This window comes from Salvelinus sp. IW2-2015, linkage group LG26 (genome assembly GCF_002910315.2).
Source record: "Salvelinus sp. IW2-2015 linkage group LG26, ASM291031v2, whole genome shotgun sequence".
Taxonomy (NCBI): domain Eukaryota; kingdom Metazoa; phylum Chordata; class Actinopteri; order Salmoniformes; family Salmonidae; genus Salvelinus; species Salvelinus sp. IW2-2015.
In genome coordinates this window covers 14,612,920-14,633,948 of record NC_036866.1, presented here as the reverse complement: position 1 = coordinate 14,633,948, position 21,029 = coordinate 14,612,920, and the positions used below count along the sequence as shown (strand labels likewise).

The following is a 21,029-nucleotide window of genomic DNA, read 5'->3' as shown; positions in this document are numbered from 1 at the left end:
CGTAGGGGTGGTGGCAGGTTTCCTCCAGACGTGACGCTTGGCATTCAGGCCAAACAGTTCAATGTTAGTTTCATCAGACCAGTCAATCTTGTTTCTCATGGTCTGAGTCTTTAGGTGCCTTTTGGCAAACTCCAAGCGGGCTGTCATGTGCCTCTTACTGAGGAGTGGCTTCCGTCTGGTCACTCTACCATAAATGCCTGATTGGTGGAGTGCTGCAGAGATGGTTGTCCTTCTGGAAGGTTCTCCCATCTCCACAGAGAAACTCTAGTGCTCTGTCAGAGTTACCATCGGGTTCTTGGTTACCTCCCTGACCAAGGCCCTTCTCCCCCGATTGCTCAGTTTGGCCGGGCGGCCAGCTCTATGAAGAGTCTTGGAGTTCCAAACTTCTTCCATTGAAGAACGATGGAGGCCACTGTGTTCTTGGGGACCTTCAATGCTTGAGAAATGTTTTGGTACCYTTCCTGAGATCTGTGCCTCGACACAATCCTGTCTCGGACAATTCTTGGTTTTTGCTCTGACATGCACTGTCAACTGTGAGACCTTGTATAGACAGGTGTGTGCCTTTCCAAATCATGTCCAATCAATTGAATTTACCACAGGAGGACTCCAATCAAGTTGAAGAAACATTTCAAGGATGATCAATGGTAAACATTTTGAGTCTTGTACCAAAGGGTCTGAATACTTATGTAAATAAGGTATTTCTGTTTCTAAAGACGTGTTTTCGCTTTGTCATTATGGGGTATTGCTTGTACATTGCTGAGGATTATTATAATTTTTTTATCCATTTTAGAATAAGGCTGTAACGTATCAAAATATCAAATACTTTCCAAAGGCACTGTAGGTAGACCTTTGATGGTGAATGAAACTTGTTGAAACAGAAATGAATAGCCTGAGGTATCAGCCTTGACAACAAAGGTTTATGATCAGGATACATTACAGTACCTTGCTGGATGTTTTGGCTAAGATATCCTGCAGTTCCATGATCTTCTGCACCAGTCCGTGGAAGTCATTGCAGGTTGGGCAAGCTAGAAAAGAACAGACCACAGAGACAACATGTTTACACATAACTTTGTTACAGATGAATAACATTTTAATATGACTGCACCAATAAGTAGTGGAATGGTATCAAATAGATCAAAAAGATGGTTTCCAGGTGTTTGATACCATTCCATTTGCTCCGTTCCGGCCATTATTATGAGCTGTTCTCTCCTCAGCATCCTCCTACAATGTGGACTTACTCCGGTTGAGATCTGGGCACTGGGAGATGAATCCCTGAGGCATGACTAATATCTGAACGTCCTGCATTACACCCTGCAGACACACATAGAAAAAAACACTGGCTTAGTTACAGCCAGCACAGAGCGTACTGTCTCGTCTGACTAAATGTGTCCTACTTGATCACAGATAGCACCCCTAAATGAGAGGATAGCCGTCATCACAGTGCAGTGGACGGTGTTATAGAAAGAGAAGCTAGGACAACTACATGTGCAATAGGTAGAAAATAGATAAGAGAGATGGTCTAATATTCTTAGCACACACACACACACCTCAAGTCACGCACAAAGCCCAATAAATACTGTGCTATAAGTAAACAACTGTATTACATATTTAGTGAAGATTACTGTTACTGGAAATGTATGTTTCGATAGCAGGGAGGGAGTCTGACAAGTTTATTCTGAGCTAATGTGTTCTCTGGACTGGTACAGCCTGATGTCCGTTGAGATAATTGGACTGAAATGGGATGTAAAGTGAACCAATAATGAATGTAATCGCAATTTCTGTTTTCTCCTGATTCCCTTTGATAAGCATAGCTATGAGATACACATTCAATTTGATTCATAGGTATCCTCATTGTATAGCATATCATCGTGTGGTCGAAGCACACATCCAGACACTCAGTAACCATGGAAACCTGGCCCATCTCATTCCTTGAGTGCATGTACTTCTCTTACAGAAGTGGAGCCACGCAACTTATGAGAAGTTTTTATTTTTTAATTGTCTTGCCACTTTAATTTACTGGCCATGAATTAAAATCCAAAGAAACCAATTAGCTGATTTCTCATGGCAACATCATGCGAGATGGAAGCAGGCATGAGTCATGTTTTGTTAAACATGTTTCCATCTCCCGGTAATTTAGACCAACTCAGTGGAAGGGTGAAAAACCATTAGACTAGGGACGATAATGCATGTATGTATCACTGATGAATGTGTGCATTTAGTGTGAAAGGTTATTGAGTGTATGATTACTAACTAGCTACTTTCCAGATGTAGACTACAGCTGTAAACCACACACAGTGTCTTTTAATGAAAGATGAAGATCTAAATGCAACTAAATTGGTAATCAATTGTGAATGAATCATCTTATGGACTTCTCCTTCACACACATCCTGGTATATTATACATGTAGGATGCTATAATATCGAACTGCTGAATGGGTATCATCACATCTCTGTGATAAAAGTGTTTGCCACTATACTGCTGGGGATGCAATTTTTGCTTCCTCTAAACCCCCATCCAAACCGAGAGAAAGAATGTCTGATCGTTAATGAAGGAGTTTTCCTTTAGATGAGATGTGGCTTTCCTTTCCCAGCACTAATCAGGGCTTCAGAGGCACAAAAGGGGGAGGTGTGGTGGGCACACGTCAAGATTAGTGGGTGACCTCCAAGTCTTCTTTCATCTGCCAATTAACGCAGAGGAAATGCAACAGCCAGGAGCGTCACACAAAATTATACACACGCAGTTCAACACACAGACACACATACACGTTCTGCCCGACAGCAAACAAAAAGTAGTACCAGTGTGGTTAAAATAGGTAAAATCCGACATTAAAGCTGACATTATACTCTAAGTTATCAATATGGGAAGGATGTTCCCATGTGGATTAAACCGCTGTAAGGGGTGATACATGTCTTCATGTCTTCATGTCTGATAAACAATGGACCATCTTTAATGAGCACGGTCCAGAGAGTTTAATGATTTCTCCCAAATCAGTGTTAGTGGGATAATTACGGCAGCAATGCATAGAGCAGCAGACTAGGGGGGAAACAATTTATGGGACAAAATTGTAAATGTATTCTTAGCAGTGAGGGAGAGAAAGGAGAAAGAATGCACAAATTACATTGACAGTCTTGAGAAAATGCGAGCAATTAAATTCCAAGCCATAATAAATAAAACAATTCTAGGGCTAAACAACCGAGGATGGGAAGGGGGGTGCGGGGTGAGGATGGGAAGGGGGGTGCGTACCAGGGTGGCATGTGGGAAAACAACGTCCATGAGCCAACGCGCTTAATTTCCTCTTCAATTATTTGAATAATTTATTATGCAGCATCAGCACCGTTTATGCCACACCGTCAAACCTAAGCCACCATGAAGTGTCTTCAGCTTTACAAAACATGTCCTATTTACCTTGAAAAAGCCATGGGCGCTGCTCCGCTGCCCTAACCAGAAGGTTGTGTCCTCAGGGATGTCCATGAATGGGATCTCCACCACCCTCTCATAGATCCTACAGAGACAGAAAGACAGGAACGAGTCAGCAAAACATGATTACTGCTCATCATAAAACATACTGTATTTGCCAACCACACCACACCTTCTAATACTACAACCACTAAAGCTTGTAACAGTAATAATATGTGACCCGTTTCAGGAATCTAGGCGTATGGCACAAGTCATGACTTCAGAGGAGAGCCATTCTTTTTTTTCTTAAAATAAATAAATCAAAATGTGTTTTTTTTGGTAGAAATGCCTTCAGGAACATGTGAACTTTCATGTGCCTTAATAAGAAACGTATATGCCATCTGTAAATACGAATAAAACTTTACAGTTATGAGCCTTGTTGGTTAAGACCCAGAAAAAGTCAGCAACCTTTCCACTAGCCATGATTGGCTGAGATAATGAGTGGGCTAGACATGCCGAAAGAGGAGTTCGGATTGGTCTGCCATATAGAGGGCTTCTGTCTATTTGAGTTGGTCAGTCTGTGTTGGTAATCCTGTTGAACGAGCCTTTTTTTAAATGTATTGTGTAGTGGAGCTGCGTAAGTGTTKCTCACCACTTTCTGGAGGATCGAGTTTTGAAATCAGTGGAATTGGAATATGATAGCTAAAGAGATGGAGAAAACACCGGATTACATCTTCAAACTAAGGGCAACCGTGGTATGGCATCCGTGACAGGGAGACGCATCCATCATGCATGATGATGTATACGGGTAAGATAGTCTAGCTAGCTACATTTTCAGATATGACAAGTTTCTGATTTTGTCAGAAAGTGTTTTCATTTCAAGCTAAAGTATACTGTTAGCTAGCTAGCTAACGTTAGCTGGCTGGCTCCCTAGCTAACGTTACGTGTATGACGTTATTATTCGTATCCCAGAGTCGTTTGCTTTGCTAGTTATAGCCTAATGTTAGCTAGTTAACATTGAACCTGGTTGGTTAGCTCCCAGCAGATTCATGCAGGGTACTAGCGACATGATTTGGCACGATGTTCATTGTTGTTTAACTAGCTAACGTTAGCTGGCTGGCTCGTTAGCTAACGTTACGTGACGTGTGTGATCTTATACGTTGTTTACCTAGCTAGCTAGCTACATGTCTTAAGCTAAAGTGTAAAACACCCATTGAATATGGCCGGTGTCAGTAAACGTTGGCAAAAAAAGATTCATGAAATTGTTGCCAGCAGAGCTGGTTAGGCTGTTTTCATGCTATCCAGAGGTAAACAAATCATCCAGAGCGTCAAGTGTGCGCTTTGAACGCTCCGAGAGCGAAACGAGGTGGGTGGGGCTCAAGCTTAAGAGGGTGTGAACGATGCTGAATGGGTGTAGACAAAGAAGAATACTTCACTAGACACCAAAACATTCAGAAAACATTCTCAAAAGTGAGTTTACAAGTTTATCAACTTTCAAAGCATAATTACTTTCCCATTGTTCCTCAGAAATGCAGTGTATGATATACCATTTTGTAGCTCTGAGTCTCTACTTTTATCCAATATAAAAAAAACACAATTTCAAATTTTGCTACATAAGACAAAATCCAGGTGGTGAGTCACATATTTGATTAAATTGATTGGTAATAATGCCTCTAACACTAAAATACACCCTCTTCAGTCATCCTATTCCCTACTTATTATAGGTTGTTTATATTGGGAATAATACTGGATTAAATTAAACATGTTTATATCTCAGTACATTTAGCCTACCTGTTGCAGTCAACGTGCAGTATGATGTGGGAGGCGCTGACAGCCACAGAAACCTTGTGCCACTGTCCGTCTGCCAGGCTGTAGGGAAACACCTCGGTGTGGGCCTTCTGACCCTTGGTGCGGTAGTGGAGACGCACCTCATTGCGCTGCCCACTGCTCTCCAACTCCAGGAACCTKAAGGGACGAGCAGACAGAATATGGATGGAGAAGAATTGATATGGACACAAGTTTGTCTAAAGTGGATCCTGAAAGAATGAGCAGATGGAATATGGAGAGAGAAAATGCTACACACATACACTACATGGCTAAAAGTATGTGGACAACTGTTCGTCGAACATCTCATTCCAAAATCATGGGCTTTAATATGGAGTTGGTCCCCCCTTTGCTGAGATAACAGCCTCCACTCTTCTGGGAAGGTTTTCCGCTAGAAAATGTTTACGCACTACGTGCTTCAGCACTCACCAGTCCCCTTCTGTGAGCTTGTGTGGCCTACCTATTCGCGTCTGAGCAGTTGTTGTTCCTAGACATTTCCACTTCACAATAAAGGCGCTTACAGTTGMCCGGGGCAGCTCTAGCAGGGCAGAAATTTGACGAACTGACTTGTTGGAAAGGTGGCATCCTATGACGGTGCCACGTTGAAAGTCACTGAGCTCTTCAGTACAGGCCATTCTACTGCCAATGTTCGTCTATGCCGATTGCATGTCTGTGTGCTCGATATTATACACCTGTCAGTAACGGCTGTGGCTGAAGTAGCCGAATCCACCAATTTGAAGGGGTGTCCACATACTTTTTGCACGTGCACACCCACACTACCCAATTCAACCACAACATCACTAACAGGTAAAAAGGCAGTAAAATTGAGGACAGACCACACCCATAACTCTACAGATAGCTGAACATTTCCTGTTCATTCCCTGAATCAGAATCCTTCCAGTAAAGTGTATTGTGCACCACACTCACCCCATGGTAAATTATAAGTGCTTCACCCTGTTTCAAAGAATCATGACACATTCCTCTGTAGATCTGCAAACCCTTTCAAGATCCAATCACTTGAAGTGCAAGCTTAATGCTACTCAACGGCTGTCAAGGACAGCTTCAGTGAGACAACACTAATGCATATGTGTAATGTGAGTGAGAGGAGTAAACTCATTGGTACATTGGTATTCCAGGAAACCCCTGCCTTCCTTCTGTCTAGTCCGTTGAGATTCCCCATGTGAAGTAGCGACACTAATGGAAAGAGCTGACAGAGTTGCCAATACAGATTCATCAGCTCTGGCTTTAAAGACTTCTACTCACTTCAAACATTATTCAAAAGAAAAACAGGCATTTAGGAGAACTGTAGCGGTGGAGTGGATTTATCTACAAACCGAATCTAATGAGTTATTGTCCTCCAGCCATGCACAATATACCAGCTGCACAAATCCAGTAACTCTGCCTGCCGGGATCACCCAACAACCCATTTCTAAACCAAATGAAACAATGGTTCTGTAGCGTGAACACACATCCTGCACACAGTCTGGCTCAGCTAATCAAAGCTGGGGAAAGTCATTAACGTCGCTATGAGGTCTTTACTCTGCGSTGACTTTAATATACACAGTTCAATCAACACATTATGTGGCGTCCTGACTGGAAAACAGATCAGCATACTAGCTAACTAACTGTTCACAATCACCACGGTTGTGTGTTTAGTTTGGTGATGTACTAGGAATAAAGTGTTGGTGTAATTTGCTTTTTCTGTACAGCATTGTTTAGTCTGTTTTGTCATCTGATTCCTGCAGCACTAACAGATTTACAAAAACACAAAAATACTGTATGTACCCTCAACACATTTTACGCAGAGATGACAATCCCATATATTTTTTAAAGGACTTCACTGCAAAGGTGAGCCATTCATACTCTGACCAGTGTGTTCTATGAGGACTCTGGCATTGTGGTCAGTGGGTATTGTGAGGACTCTAGCATTGTATTCAGTACGTATTTGTAATGGCTCTGGCCATACCTCTGTTCAGAGTGGTGGATGGAGAGGATGACCCCAGAGTTGAAGTGCTCCTGTTTCAGGGTGACCACAACGGTGAACTCCCTCCGGCCCCTCAGCTTCTGGAGCATCCGCTCAGACACATCCTCAGGAGCCTTCACCTCCCTGGACGAACCTGGGGAAAGGGTGGTTGGCAGTTTGGTCATTAAAAGGCAATATTGTAGTAGCACTTGAGCATTCAAATACATTAGCATTATTTATGTAGGCATTTCATTTCAATGTGTTTTCATTCATTACAGGTTATCATTGTTGCAAAACACAAAGGATATTCATGATTGTTCAACCATAGTGCCATATTAGAAATTAAGGATTATTTCAACCAGTATAATGTGTTTAGATTAATAACAGGGAGATCAGTGTTACACCGTGGCTCTGGATAAGAGTGTCGTGCTAAATTACTAAAATGTAATGTGTCTCAACTGAAGCCAACAGAGCCAGAATAGAGAAACAACCCCACGTTAGCGTGATTCACAAATGCCTCAGTGTTGGTAGAGACAGTTAAAATAAGTATTTCAACACAGCTTGAACTATCCACTCTTGAAATTACAGCAGAACACATCTGGCTGTTTTAGAAAATACAAACAAAAGACATCAGCTCCTCTGAAGCTGAACAATCTCCGACAAGCAGCTTCAGAGCTGCACCTTTTGAGCTCAGCTTGAAGAAGAAAGAAAAAGGAAGGAAGAAATAATAAGAAGAAGAAAGATTAAAGAAAAAGAAGGAAGAAGTGCGGGTGACATTCAGATCTCTGTGTAGCCTGGCTAGTCTGTAGCTGCTGTTCTGTAGCTAGTCTTCTGTTCTCCAGTCCCACTAGTGTGCCACCTTCTCCCCCTAACTCCACCCAGACATCTATGCTACTTTAATGGAAGCATCAATAAATGATGATGTTTCTCAGAAGCAAATCACATCAAAGAGTTCACTCCCAGCCAGGGGATGCATGCATGATGCCATGGCACACTTTAGAGCTACAGGAAGCTAAGCTAGGCAATCGCTGCCTCTCTTCTCGTCAGCGCATAAACATTTTACTTCCAGCTGGTGGGAGTAGCCAATTAATACAATGTAGTATGAAAATGCTAAAAAGGCCATGATGAAGCCTGTCACTGTGCAGGGTGAGTACACAGAGTAGAGGCTTCAAAGCATGCGATTGGAGAGAAGCACGTTATACAGTCTTCAGAGAAGGAGTGTAGCGTGTTCTGCTAGCATTAGCATCTGTCTGATCCTGGCTAGGCTACTCCATGGGGAGGCCATGTTTTGAGTCGTTTCTGTCAAAACAAAAAGGTTGTCTGGTTTTTAGGTCAACTAGACAGATACAGGGCTTGAGTACATCCTCAACAGAGCTACTATCATTAAAGTGTTATTGGCTGAGGTGGGTCTTTGGGTCTTTTTTTTTTGCACTGCAAAAAGGGAAATCTAAGCAAGCCTAAATATCTTATATTGTGATAATTCAATATAAGATTACCTATTACCTAAGTCTATTACCAAGCTAAATTACCTAACGTCATTGGTAGATACTTGTGCTTATTTTACCCCCCCCCCAAAGGCTTAATACAAGTAAATTATCTTATTTCAAGATACCCATTTTTGCCAATGAGGTTAGATAATTTTAGCTTGGTGAGGATTTATTTTAAAAAGTGAATTATCACTCAAAATATATTTAGGCTTGTCTAGATTTCACTTTTTGCAGTTATGATGGGAGCAACAGAAAGCCTCTGAATGAATAATTAAATATAAGTGACCACTTTTCATAATAATGTAGGACATTGGTGGAAATGATTAATGCTTTGAAGTGTCTTAGTAGACCGCCTCATTGAATCACAATTACAGATCAAATAAAGGGTTTGGTGCATTTTTTACCTTTGGAAAAATTATACAATTGCATTCAGATCCCGTGGAATTTTCTACAACAGAAATACAATAAGTCATTTGTCAGACTTGAAACAAAACAAAACTCAAGCAAAAGACTCCAGCCCGAAGATGGTAGAGTGCCGTGCTGGTCAGTCATGTGCCAGACCTAAGCAGGGCGGGTGTGACTGTGCAAGGCAAGGGGAGGACCACAGTGATACCTCAATCCCAGACACAATGGTTAGGGGGCAGTTTGGGCCGAGGGACCTTGGGACTGAGCCCCACCACAGGGCTCCACAGAAAGCCATCAGCCTTTGATCTGTTAGTAGCTTCTCTTCTCCAGGACACAGCCTGCCTCCCCACGGGGGATGGCGAGACGCCCAAGTGGGGGAGGGCAGGGTGGGACTCACCGGACCCCTTTCTAAGACTTACTGATAAGCACGGCTGTCCTTGGAGAAGCCTGCATTTAAAGCACAGAGATAGGACCCCTGCATCGGTGCTGCTCACTCATGGCATAAGATTACCACCAGACAGTAGTACCCTACCAGTAACCCTCCCAAAAACCCTCCACATGAAAGAGGAGTGGATGAGACTCTGCTCTGATAAGAGGGCCAGACCCCCCCCCCCCCACCAAATCAATACCAATCAATTCACATCGGCATACCTTATCTCACATCGCCACCGTTTTCAAGGTGTCATTAAAACTAATGCACACAGATAATTACTGAAAAAAATAAGAAAACATTTACATTTTCAGGAATCAAATAATACATTGACAGAGTGAGAAGTCCAAAGTCTCAGAGAGTGTTCCTGGGAAGCACAGCTTTGTGGTAGCCTTGCCGGCACGCTAATCTTATCTGCAGGATCCAGTATAAACAGCTTTAAATGGTTTCATACCAGGCGATTGTCTCCATCATAGGGATTGACTCTAATCTGTCACTGAGTAATAATACCTTATTTTGTCGGTCTGAACTCTAAGTCCGTGCACAACGGTGAATGCTTCCCTACCATTGCAAAATAAATACTGCCAATCTAATCAATGGTTCATATGTTTACTATTTAGATCAGGTGCCTTTAAAAGCTCAATTTGAAAAGCTGCCCTACAGTACATTAACCTAACTATCACATAATCCTTTCTGCTCCCATATGTTCCTGTATTTTCAGAGTGACTTCTTTACTGTATTCTGTACAGGGAAGAACTTAGTTTATTGAGATGTAAACAGCCTCTCAAGAACAATATGAATTCACTGGGTAACATTTAAATTAATTTTGGCCCTGGTTTCAAATTATGAAGATGCCTGACTTTACCCATAACAAAGCAACAACAGCAAGTAAAAGATCACAGCGGTGTTCTGATCGAAATAACACTGGTCACGTTTATAACACTCCTCTCCAACATTTCATGTCATCTCTCTCAAAAGGCAACTGTGTGTAACCCAGGTCAAAACAATGGGTGAAATATTTATGTAAATGTGAGCAAACAAACCAATTAGATTGTCACCCAAACAGAAGTGCGCAAATCCTTTAGGTCCCACCTTTGACAGTTCAATCGTTGCAATGTCGAGCAAGCCATATAGAGGAAGCGACATTTATGGCACATTCACATTCTCCCATATTAGCCATTTATGGCACATTCTCTCCTATGCTCCAAAGCAAAAATAATGAGTAAAACATGGATATATCTTTAGAAAAACGCTGATAATTGATGCTCTATTCATTGCAACATCTTGAGAAGTGGTTGAATGCATTTGTGGACCATTTACTTGATGAGTTTTATTTTCATTAATGAAGCTATTGTATTAGCGCCACGTTAGCGGGCCAATGCTAACTTTTCTATATGTTAGTGAATGTAAATGGTGTAACTTATGCTAATTGCTAAGCAAACTTTTGTAGCAGTAATTATAATTTTCCCAAGTGAACAATATATCAAACGGATGCATTTGGTGTCAGTAATATATTGTAGAAAAGTCAACTTATTGGTACTTTGTTCAAAGTTATTTGTTAGTTGAGTGACACATTGAAACGTACATAGCACTAGCTAATGTCAGATGCCATTTCACGGTAACTTTTGAGACGCACATGTTGTGTAACCATAGAGAAGACATTTTAATAGCAGTTTATTCTATTTGTACATATATCCTTGTTATTATTGTGGAAAACTAGATCCAAAGATTAAGGCTGAGACAATTTAATTGTATCATAGAAAAAATCTTTAATGCATACGAGCAGCTGCAAGGTAGATCAGTCTCTGATCGCAGGAAGGAGCTCGAAGAGTAAATCAAATGAAATTATATTGGTCACATACACATTTTTAGCAGATGTTATTGCGGGTGTAGCGAAATGCTTGCGTCCCTAGCTCCAGCAGCGCAGTAGTATCTAACAATTCACAACAATATACACAGATCAAAAAGTAAAATAATTGAATTAAGAAATATATAAATATTAGGTTGAACAATGTCGGAGTAGCATTGACTAAAATACAGTAGAATAGAATACATATATACAGTTGAAGTCGGAAGTTTACATACACCTTAGCCAAATACATAAAAACTCCAGTTTTTCACAATTCCTGACATTTAATCGTAGTAAAAATTCCCTGTCTTAGGTCAGTTAGGATCACCACTTTATTTAAAGACTTTGAAATGTCAGAGTAATAGTAGAGAGAATTATTTATTTCAGCTTTTATTACTTTCRTCACATTCCCAGTGGGTCAGAAGTTTACATACACTCAATTAGTACTTGGTAGCATTGCCAGTACATTTTTTAACTTGAGTCAACCGTTTCGGGTAGCCTTCCMCACGCTTCCCACAATAAGTTGGGTGAATTTTGGCCCATTCCTCCTGACAGAGCTGGTGTAACTGAGTCAGGTTTGTAGGCCTCCTTGCTCACACACGCTTTTTCAGTTCTGCCCACAAATTTTCTATGGGATTGAGGTCAGGGCTTTGTGATGGCCACTCCAATACCTTGACTTTGTTGTCCTTAAGCCATTTTGCCACAACTTTGGAAATATGCTTGGGTTCATTGTTCATTTGGAAGAAACATTTGTGACCAAGCTTTAACTTCCTGACTGATGTCTTGAGATGTTGCTTCAATATATCCACATAATTTTCCATCCTCATGATGCCATCTATTTTGTGAAGTGCACCAGTCCCTCCTTCAGCAAAGCACCGCCACAACATGATGCTGCCACCCCCGTGCTTCACGGTCGGGATGGTGTTCTTCGGCTTGCAAGCCTCCCCCTTTTTCCTCCAAACATAACGATTGTCATTATGCCCAAACAATTCTATTTTTGTTTCATCAGACCAGAGCACATTTCTCCAAAAAGTATGATCTTTGTCCCCATGTGCAGTGGCAAACCGTAGTCAGTTTTTTTTATGCCTTTCAGGTTATGTCGATATAGGACTCGTTTTACTGTGGATATAGATACTTTTGTACCTGTTCCCTCCAGCATCTTCACAAGGTCCTTTGCTGTTGTTCTGGGATTGATTTGCAGTTTTCGCACCAAAGTTCGTTCATCTCTAGGAGACAGAACGCGTCTCCTTCCTGAGCGGTATGACGGCTGCATGGTCCCATGGTGTTTATACTTGCGTACTATTGTTTATACAAATGAACGTGGTACCTTCAGGCATTTGGAAATTGCTCCCAAGGATGACCCAGACTTGTGGAGGTCTACAATTTTTTTCTGAGGTCTTGGCTGATTTCTTTTGATTTTCCCATGATGTCAAGCAAAGAAGCACTGCGTTTGAAGGTAGGCCTTGAAATACATCCACAGGTACACCCCAATTGACTCAAATGATGCCAATTAGCCTATCAGAAGCTTCTAAAGCCATGACATCATTTTCTGGAATTTTCCAAGCTGGCACAGTCAACTTAGTGTATGTAAACTTCTGACCCACTGGAATTATGATACAGTGAATTATAAGTGAAATAATCTGTCTGTAAACAATTTTTGGAAAAATTACTTGTGTCATGCACAAAGTAGATGTCCTAACCGACTTGCCAAAACTATAGTTTGTTAACAAGAAATTTGTGGAGTGGTTTAAAAACGAGTTTTAATAACTCCAACCTAAGTGTATGTAAACTTCTGACTTCAACTGTAGTTATTACACATTGATTACACTATCACTCGTATTTACTATGTCACAACGATTCATCGATACGTATGCTATGATGGTGGTAAAGTTGTCTCGCTCACCTAGAGTGCTGGTCATAAAAAAAGCTAGCTAGCTCATGGATGCAAACAATGTTCTTCCCCAAAAACATAGCAAAACGCCAATCTTTTTCAGTAGCTATATAGTTAGGTAGCTAGCTAACTATATAGCTAGGTGTCATCATCTAAAATAACCCTAATTTATAAAACAGTTCTCATTTGATTAATGGTGGTCGAACCCATCTATGTGAAGCTAGCCACAATAAGGATTAGCCACAATAGTGGACTTTGCGCTTAGCCTTAAAAATAMAAGTATGGCATAATTCTACAATTTCTATTAATTTGCATCACTGTCAATGACATACTTTTATTTGAAGGCAAACCACAAATTCCACTATTGTGCCTAATCCTTATTGTGGCTAGCTTCACAACACAAAACCCGGTACGGTCGAGCATCACTAGCCAGATGAAGCTAGCTGGCTGCTTATAATGTTAGCTTTGGGAAACAGGGTTAATAGCTATTTATTTTCATGAACTGAAGTTCAATTTCAATAGGCGAACAACAAGTGGCAACCTAGCTAATAATTACTCAAAATAATTCCTAAATCATTGCTAAGAATAATGAAAATGACTGCAGTTTCTACTGGTCATTGTTTTCAGGCTGGTTGTATTGGTGCTAGCTAGGTACCAAGCTAAAGCTAGCTACCCCAGAAGTTGCGGTCGAACAAATTATGTTTTATTACCAATGCGGTATGGGGCGAAGCCCCCTTTTGGAGCCAAGTACAGTTTATTAATCCATAGTATGCATGATTGTAAGTTTTGGCCTGCTTATTCAACACGCAGGTCAGGTTTTTTGATGGAGTTTGAGTCTTCTTGGATGGCGAGCCTACCCAGGGAGAACGACATCTTCCATTGCATGCAAAAGAAAGAAAACATCTGAAGACATCTTTTCAAGAGGACCTTTTCTTGAAGTACACTATTCTCCACAGCTCTACTGTGTTTGTCTCCTTCGAACCGCTCTCATCAACTAACTGTTTTCGCCCACAGGACTGCCGGTGACTAGATATTTTTTTGTTTGTCGCCCAATTCTATGTAAACCCTTGACACTGTTGTGTGTGTGAAAAGCCCAGGAAGGCAGCTGTTTCTGAAATACCGGATCTGGCGTGCCTGGCACGACGATCATACCACAGTCAAATTCACTTAAGTCACTCGTTTAGCCCATTCTAACATTCAATTGAACAGTAACGGATCACCCCATGTTATGTGGTAAGACTGAAATACTGTATCTGTATTTGAATGTAATTTTCTGAATTGAACTGTACTGGTGATAATTGATACTATAGAAGGGAGAACGTGATTTTACCTGAGGTATTGAAATAGACCCATAGATTATTTAACCCAGGGTATTTGAATTTGTTTATTATGAAATGCTATTATTGTGAGTTGCATAAATATCCTTGGCACAGAATGACCAAGTGGGACYAGTCAGTCCAAACATKAAAAAAATCAAAAACGGCCATATTAGAGAACAAATAATATACCACAGATTAGAACTTTGCATGGGCATTCATTTTTAGCCCGACCCCTACCCATGCCTGCGACATTCAGGCCCKACCCTACCCAGRCCCGATTGCTTCTGCCAAATTTAAAGTCCAGCCCTGCCTAAAATCAGAAATAACTTCCTCAGTTAGTAAATACAAATCATGGCTAGCAGGGATCCAGCTTTTGTAAAATTATCGTCAAAAGTTAAATTGTTTAGCCAATAAAAACCCTAAGCCTTTTCCTAACCTTAACCTAATTCACGTAACCTGCTACGTTAATTCTCCTAACCTGCTACGAAAAGTCAAATCTGAAGGTAATTTGACAAAAGCTGGATTCCTTCTAGTCATGACCGTAAATCCATTAGCCGCTCCTCTCTGTTGGTCACTGGCTCCCTGTGCACAGGAGGCTCGCTCTGCATGCATTCTGCTCATGGCGGCTCTGAGTCTGTGAGTAACCATAGCAACAGCTCCGCTTGGGCCTCTCTGCTCAATGACGAGACGGAGCAGTGAGCTGTTAACTACTTTTTGTCACTCTAAACCCAGACAAAACTCAAGGAACATTATTATTTTCTGTGAAATAATCTCTCCTGTCTTATATTTGACGAGGTTGAAGCACTTCTGACAGCATGTTTTGATCTTAGTAAGATATGACTGTACTGGCTCAGCTTCAAAATGTTAGAGATCAATTTAATGATGCCCGAGCCGTACCTATACCCTTGTTATTGATGGAAGAAAACAGGCCCTACCCAGTGTATAATGTTGGGGCCCATCAGGCTTGGCTCGGGTAGCAGAGCTCTACCACAGGTAGACGATAAAAATATTCATGACTCACTCAACATTGCGTAACACTGCCAGTTAGAAAATGACATAGCGTTTTTTCAAAACACTCTGCTTTAAACATCGGTGCTGAGGCTGAGGCATCTGCGTGGGAGGGTTGGGCTTGAGAACATCTCTCTAGGGGGATTACATTAATAATAAACTCAACAGCAACTCAAAACCCTCACGTAGCCCCCTTTTGGCTAGCCTACACCCTGAACATTCCAATACCAGCCCCGGCTCCGGCTGACTCAAGAAATCTGCATTCGGAGGATGGTCTCTCGCTCCACTGTGTGTCCACTCTACTGGAACAAATACTAAACCGAGCCAAGGGCACCTCCAGGACTGCTGGGGCAGCACTTTCTCCCAAATTCTCTGATCGACTCTGCACTGACCGTCAGCCACTGGCTGTCTGACATTCAGAGTCTTTGAGCTTGTGTCAGCCAATAGTCCTATATCTATGGTGGCGGCAGGTAGCCTAGAAGGTTGGGCCAGTAACCGAAAGGTTGCTAGATTGAATCACTGAGCTGACAAGGTAAAAATATGTTGTTCTGCCTCTGAACAAGGCAGTTAACCCACTGTTCCTAGGCTGTCATTGTAAATAAGAATTTGCTCTTAACTGACTTTCCTAGTTAAATAAAAGGTTAAGTGTAAACACTCTATTTATAGTGGCCCGGAGCTGACACAAATATCACTCAACCACCATAAGCAATTCTGGAATAAAGGATCTGGTTGGACTAAGAGGGCACCTGGACACCTGGATTCCAAGTTACTGTTACAAGTCCAACCACAGAATCAGTCAGAAAGGAATGCAGTGTTTTTGCCAGAATAGCTTTGGTAGCTGGCATTGGTGGCTGTAGCCCCAGAGGTTAGCCCATTAGCTGCCTCCTATTTAGTTGACACACACACAGGGAGCGCTGCTGTATAACAAATGAGTCTCTTCCATCCCGCTACCCTCCAGGGCAGTTTCAGTTAGGAGCATAACCACCACCAGATACACAGAAACACTTCACCGGCAGTGCTGCTCAGTGCTCAAACACTCAACAAGAACGAATGCCTTTCTGACACTGGTGATGATATAAAATCAGCACGTGGGTCTCTGGGCTCACATGCATGCAGCTGTGTAGATAGGATACTGCTCATTGGCTGCTTGCTGTCGTGACCATTGTAGGCTCCTCTTCCAGGATCAGTTAGGACAGAGTCTGATCCTAGTTCAGTGCTCTGGTTGTGGCAGTCTGCTTCATATGTAGCACAGGGACATTCCTTCCTCCAGCTTTATCATATCAGTCCGAGGCCTACCTCTGTATATCTATAGTACTGCCACTCACTGTACGGCTGACAGGTAATTTCAAAGGCAATCTGCAGCAGGTGAGAAGTTCTAAAATGTAATCCCCACCTTCCCAGCTCTCTCACAAACACACACACACACATAGTTCATGCAAGCCAGTGCACACACACATATCCTTCTTCTCCCCCCTCCTAGAGATACCAGCCATCCCCATGGGCAATCAGGCACCCAGCTAACAACAAACGTTCACACAACTTTAAGAATGAAACAACTTTAGAGAACGTTCTCTTAAGAGCCTCATTAGGTCATTACCTAACGTTTTCATAGGAATGTTCCAGTGACATGCAAGGACTGTTTCCCAGAGACCATTCCCTTAATGTCAAACATAACTTACCTGGAATTAGTTACCATGTTCTCAGAATATTCAATATTAATGTTCTAGACACGTTTCATGGGAATGTTGCAAGAACATTCCTGTGTATCAGTGTTCAGGATGTTGCCTGATGGTCACCAAAGATGTTTGTTTCATCATTACACATCACCCCTTGTTACTGTGGCCAAGCCCATCAAGGCTGATTGGTGAACAACAGCTCTTTGTTTGTTGGCAAGTTTAGGTACACTCAAACAACGCTTTTAACAGTGTTTTCAACTTACATTTGACATCAATTATTATATTGTGCATCTTCATTAGTACAGTAATTATTATTCAAAATATCCAGCCCTGGGATTTGAACTCTCAACCTTTAGCTTCACTGCATTTTGATCATCCTGCTACGCCACCATGTCTGTATCAGTTAATGAGCAGTTTCTCATCATTGATTTGATTGACTTATTTCAGCAATTTTAGGGCTTTTTGTATAGTTGTATAATGTTAGTGGGGCATAACCCTGTTTTAATGTTACTCCTGAATCATTATGATCAATAAAATAGTTTTTCTTGTGTACTTTTAACAGAGCTGAGATTTACTTCAAAGTTAATTTGCCCTATTGCTTATATCTACCCAGTTTCAGATCTACACAGGTGTCTAGGGAGAAGGAATTAGGGTTGGCTTCAGGACAGGACCTAACTATTTTGGCCCAATAAGCACATACTGTAACCTCTAGGGACATCCCTTATTGGGAGAGTGGCTAGGGTGTTCTTCATTGGTGCTGGTGGCCTGGGTTTGAGACCCGCATGGGGTGTCACACTACTCTCACTTTCTAAGCAATGTATGTTAATGTCATTATTTGGTAACATATACAACACCCCTAACTGATCTAATTTAAATCAGTTTATCATTGAAAGAAGTRAATCTGTAAGTTTACCCCTTGAGCACAAATGACATTTCCACTACCTTTCATAATTTATGAGTATTTATTAATTATATATAGCTGAGCATCTCTCCGTCATCTTCTTCAAACACACTTTGAAGTAAATCTCAGCTCTGTTTAAAAGTATACACAATAAAAAACTATTTTATTGATCATAGTGAATCAGGAGTAACATTAAAACAGGGTAAAAGGCCCCACCAACACTAAAATAGCTGAAATAAGAAAATCAAATCAATGAGAAAATAGTCCGATTAACTCATAACTGATAACTGACAGACATGGTGGCGTAGCAGAAAGATTGGAATGCTTTAAATGAACATGAGCAATGTAATTATGTATGTCAATAAAACGCACTGTTAAAAGCACCATGTGTGTCCCTAACATTGCCAACTGACAACGAGCTGTGAATAGATCAGCGGTAAATTAATCAGGTCCTTGATGGGCTCGGCAACAGTAACTATGTCTAACGAAACAAAACATTTTGGGGAGAATGTTTCTTTGGGACCATCAGGTGACGTTCTGACAACTGATACACAGAAATGTTCTTGCAACATTCCCTTGAAATGTGTCTAGAACAATAATATCTTATGTTCTGAGAACATGGCAACCACGTTTAGGGTAATTTCTGTTTGACATTTAGGGAATGTTCTCCTGACTCAGACAGCTCCCCTCGCTCTAGACAGCCTGCTCAGTGACTACACTACACAGAGGCCAGCAGGTTTGACTGCCGCTCCGCGCCTCCACCCAGCATTACTTACTTAACAGAGACATCCTAAATGAAATAAGGGGCAACGCTGAAGAATGTACGGGGATGTCTGAGTCATGTTTCCATTTTGTGACATTAATAGCAAACTGAAGGAGAGAGGGCGGGTGGAACCCCGCCTAGGTGGAATGCATAAGCGTTGGAGTAGAGGACGGGACATCATGTCCCCCTATCTTCAAAGAGGAAGAGGGGCTCCAGCTGCACTATACATACAGTAACTGTGCTGGCGTCGCTACAGAGAAGTATATGTGAGGATAGGCAGGAGAAGATACGAGGTACACGTAGAAGGATTTGGAAATGAGTTATTCCTATAACAATGTTATTTACTTTTATACAGGATGATGTGCTACAAGATGGAAAATGTTCCTTTTGAAGCCATAACTCATTATTTTGTATACATTGATCTGGATGCTTACTGCATCAGGTGCCAATTTGTCCAGGTTGAAATTCTTCTCCAGAGAATTTATCCATGGAAACACTATGTATCATTTAGTGATATTCTGAGAGGTGCTTGTCCGAGGGCAGAGCAGTAGGATGTACAACTGGAGCATAGAATTACATTTTACTACACTCTCTCATCCAGAGCGATTTACAGTAGTGGGTGCATACATTTTCATACTGGTCCTCTGTAGGAATCGCCAACAACAGGTTCAGGCTAGACAACCCATAGACCTCAGACACAGGGGGGTCATTAAAGGTCCATTCTGGCTGGGGCCTGTAGAGTGGCTCATTCAACATCAACCACACTCCAGACATCGCCATGAGCCTGGGGTTTTGTTGCTGACTTCTCATTATGCCCAGTCTTTCCATAATTCTTTGCATGTGCGTTTCCCTCTCTCTTATGGGAACACTGTTCTTTGCTTTGGGCAGGTGGCATCCCAGGGCCCCTGGCCTCATTCAGAGAGAAAATGACAACACTAGGATAAGTATGTCAAAATAAATGGTTGTGCAAACAAACAGGTTGTATTGTGGACAATATGTATAAATGGAAGGTTTTCCTTTTATGTGAGAGCTTCCAAAAGCATCAACACCCATTCACCATGCATGACAGTCAATCTAATATTATATGGAAAGAAACACGTTTTTTCCCTTGCCATGAGTTTTTGAACTCATGGACCCTGCTGTTTTGTTGTCTCATTCTGATGAGGAAAAAACTGCAACTAACCATTGTTGCCCTCTCGCCTTCAACATACCACATAGCATAGCCTATTAGGTTTCTTTATGGGAGCATCTTACCTTGAAAGTGGAACGCCCGAGACTCGCTGTGGAAGCCCTGGACTTGAGTAACTCCATCAAAACCCTCTCCAAGCGTCAATTCATCGAAAACATTGATGCATAGAGCAGGATCAACCCCGAAACCTAAAACTTAAGTGACAGAAACAAACACAGTACGCATGGACACAATTCATAGCATCAATTCAGTGACCCGTTTCCGAACCGTTATAAGGTGCTAGATAGATGCGCATCAAAGTGTACAGAATTCCAGCTGATATTTAAACCGGCAATTTGGAATAATAGGTGAAAATTGATAGGATAAACACTAAACAATAACAATACCTTTTATGAAAGCCTATACCATACTTTGTTGTAAAATGGGTGTCTCAAGTAATTTACATTTTTATCTACAAGACATTATGTGTGTCCTACCTGAGGTGACGCAGAATAAACCGAGGAAAATAAATAGTTTTAATCCCATTGTGAATCAAAATTAACAGTAGTCCATCTTTTGTCCACTTCCAAGAGTCAATCCTGCTCAATCGGTTTACATGCGAACGATGTCACACCAGCGCAGTGTTACAAATCCCACACTTCTGAAAACCGTATCAGATTCAGAACTTTGACGCCAGAGATATTATTCCATTCAGTACAAACTCCGTTACAGGTCTGTGTCCGTCGGCAACACAAGTGGGTAGGCAATAGCCTAGAGGTTGTAACAAAACATGTTTCACCAGTCCCGGAGACGCTCTGTTCAGCAGTCTGCACGAGCGCGGCGGAGGAGAGCGAGGGTACCCGCTTTCAGGGTGGGAAGGAAAGGAGAATATAGCCAATGAAATAGGACCAATAAGCCCCCTTGTGGTCTTCGGCTGAAAATGACTTGA

The 21,029-nt window shown here is 41.6% G+C and overlaps 1 protein-coding gene across 1 annotated transcript in view; it reads right to left on the bottom strand.

Annotated features, from left to right (window-relative positions):
* LOC111952863 (protein kinase C-binding protein NELL2a-like) overlaps positions 1-20,803 on the bottom strand; it is a 94,330-nt gene extending 73,527 nt beyond the window's left edge. Inside the window, exons 1-7 of the mRNA XM_023971821.2 lie at positions 20,578-20,803; positions 20,167-20,295; positions 7,187-7,337; positions 5,188-5,361; positions 3,406-3,502; positions 1,239-1,311; positions 943-1,025 (exon numbers count right to left, since the gene is read on the bottom strand). Coding sequence (XP_023827589.1) covers positions 943-1,025; positions 1,239-1,311; positions 3,406-3,502; positions 5,188-5,361; positions 7,187-7,337; positions 20,167-20,295; positions 20,578-20,626 — 756 coding nt within the window. The 5' untranslated portion in view covers positions 20,627-20,803. The remainder of the gene's footprint in view (positions 1-942; positions 1,026-1,238; positions 1,312-3,405; positions 3,503-5,187; positions 5,362-7,186; positions 7,338-20,166; positions 20,296-20,577) is intronic.
* Between the last annotated feature and the right edge of the window lie 226 nt (positions 20,804-21,029).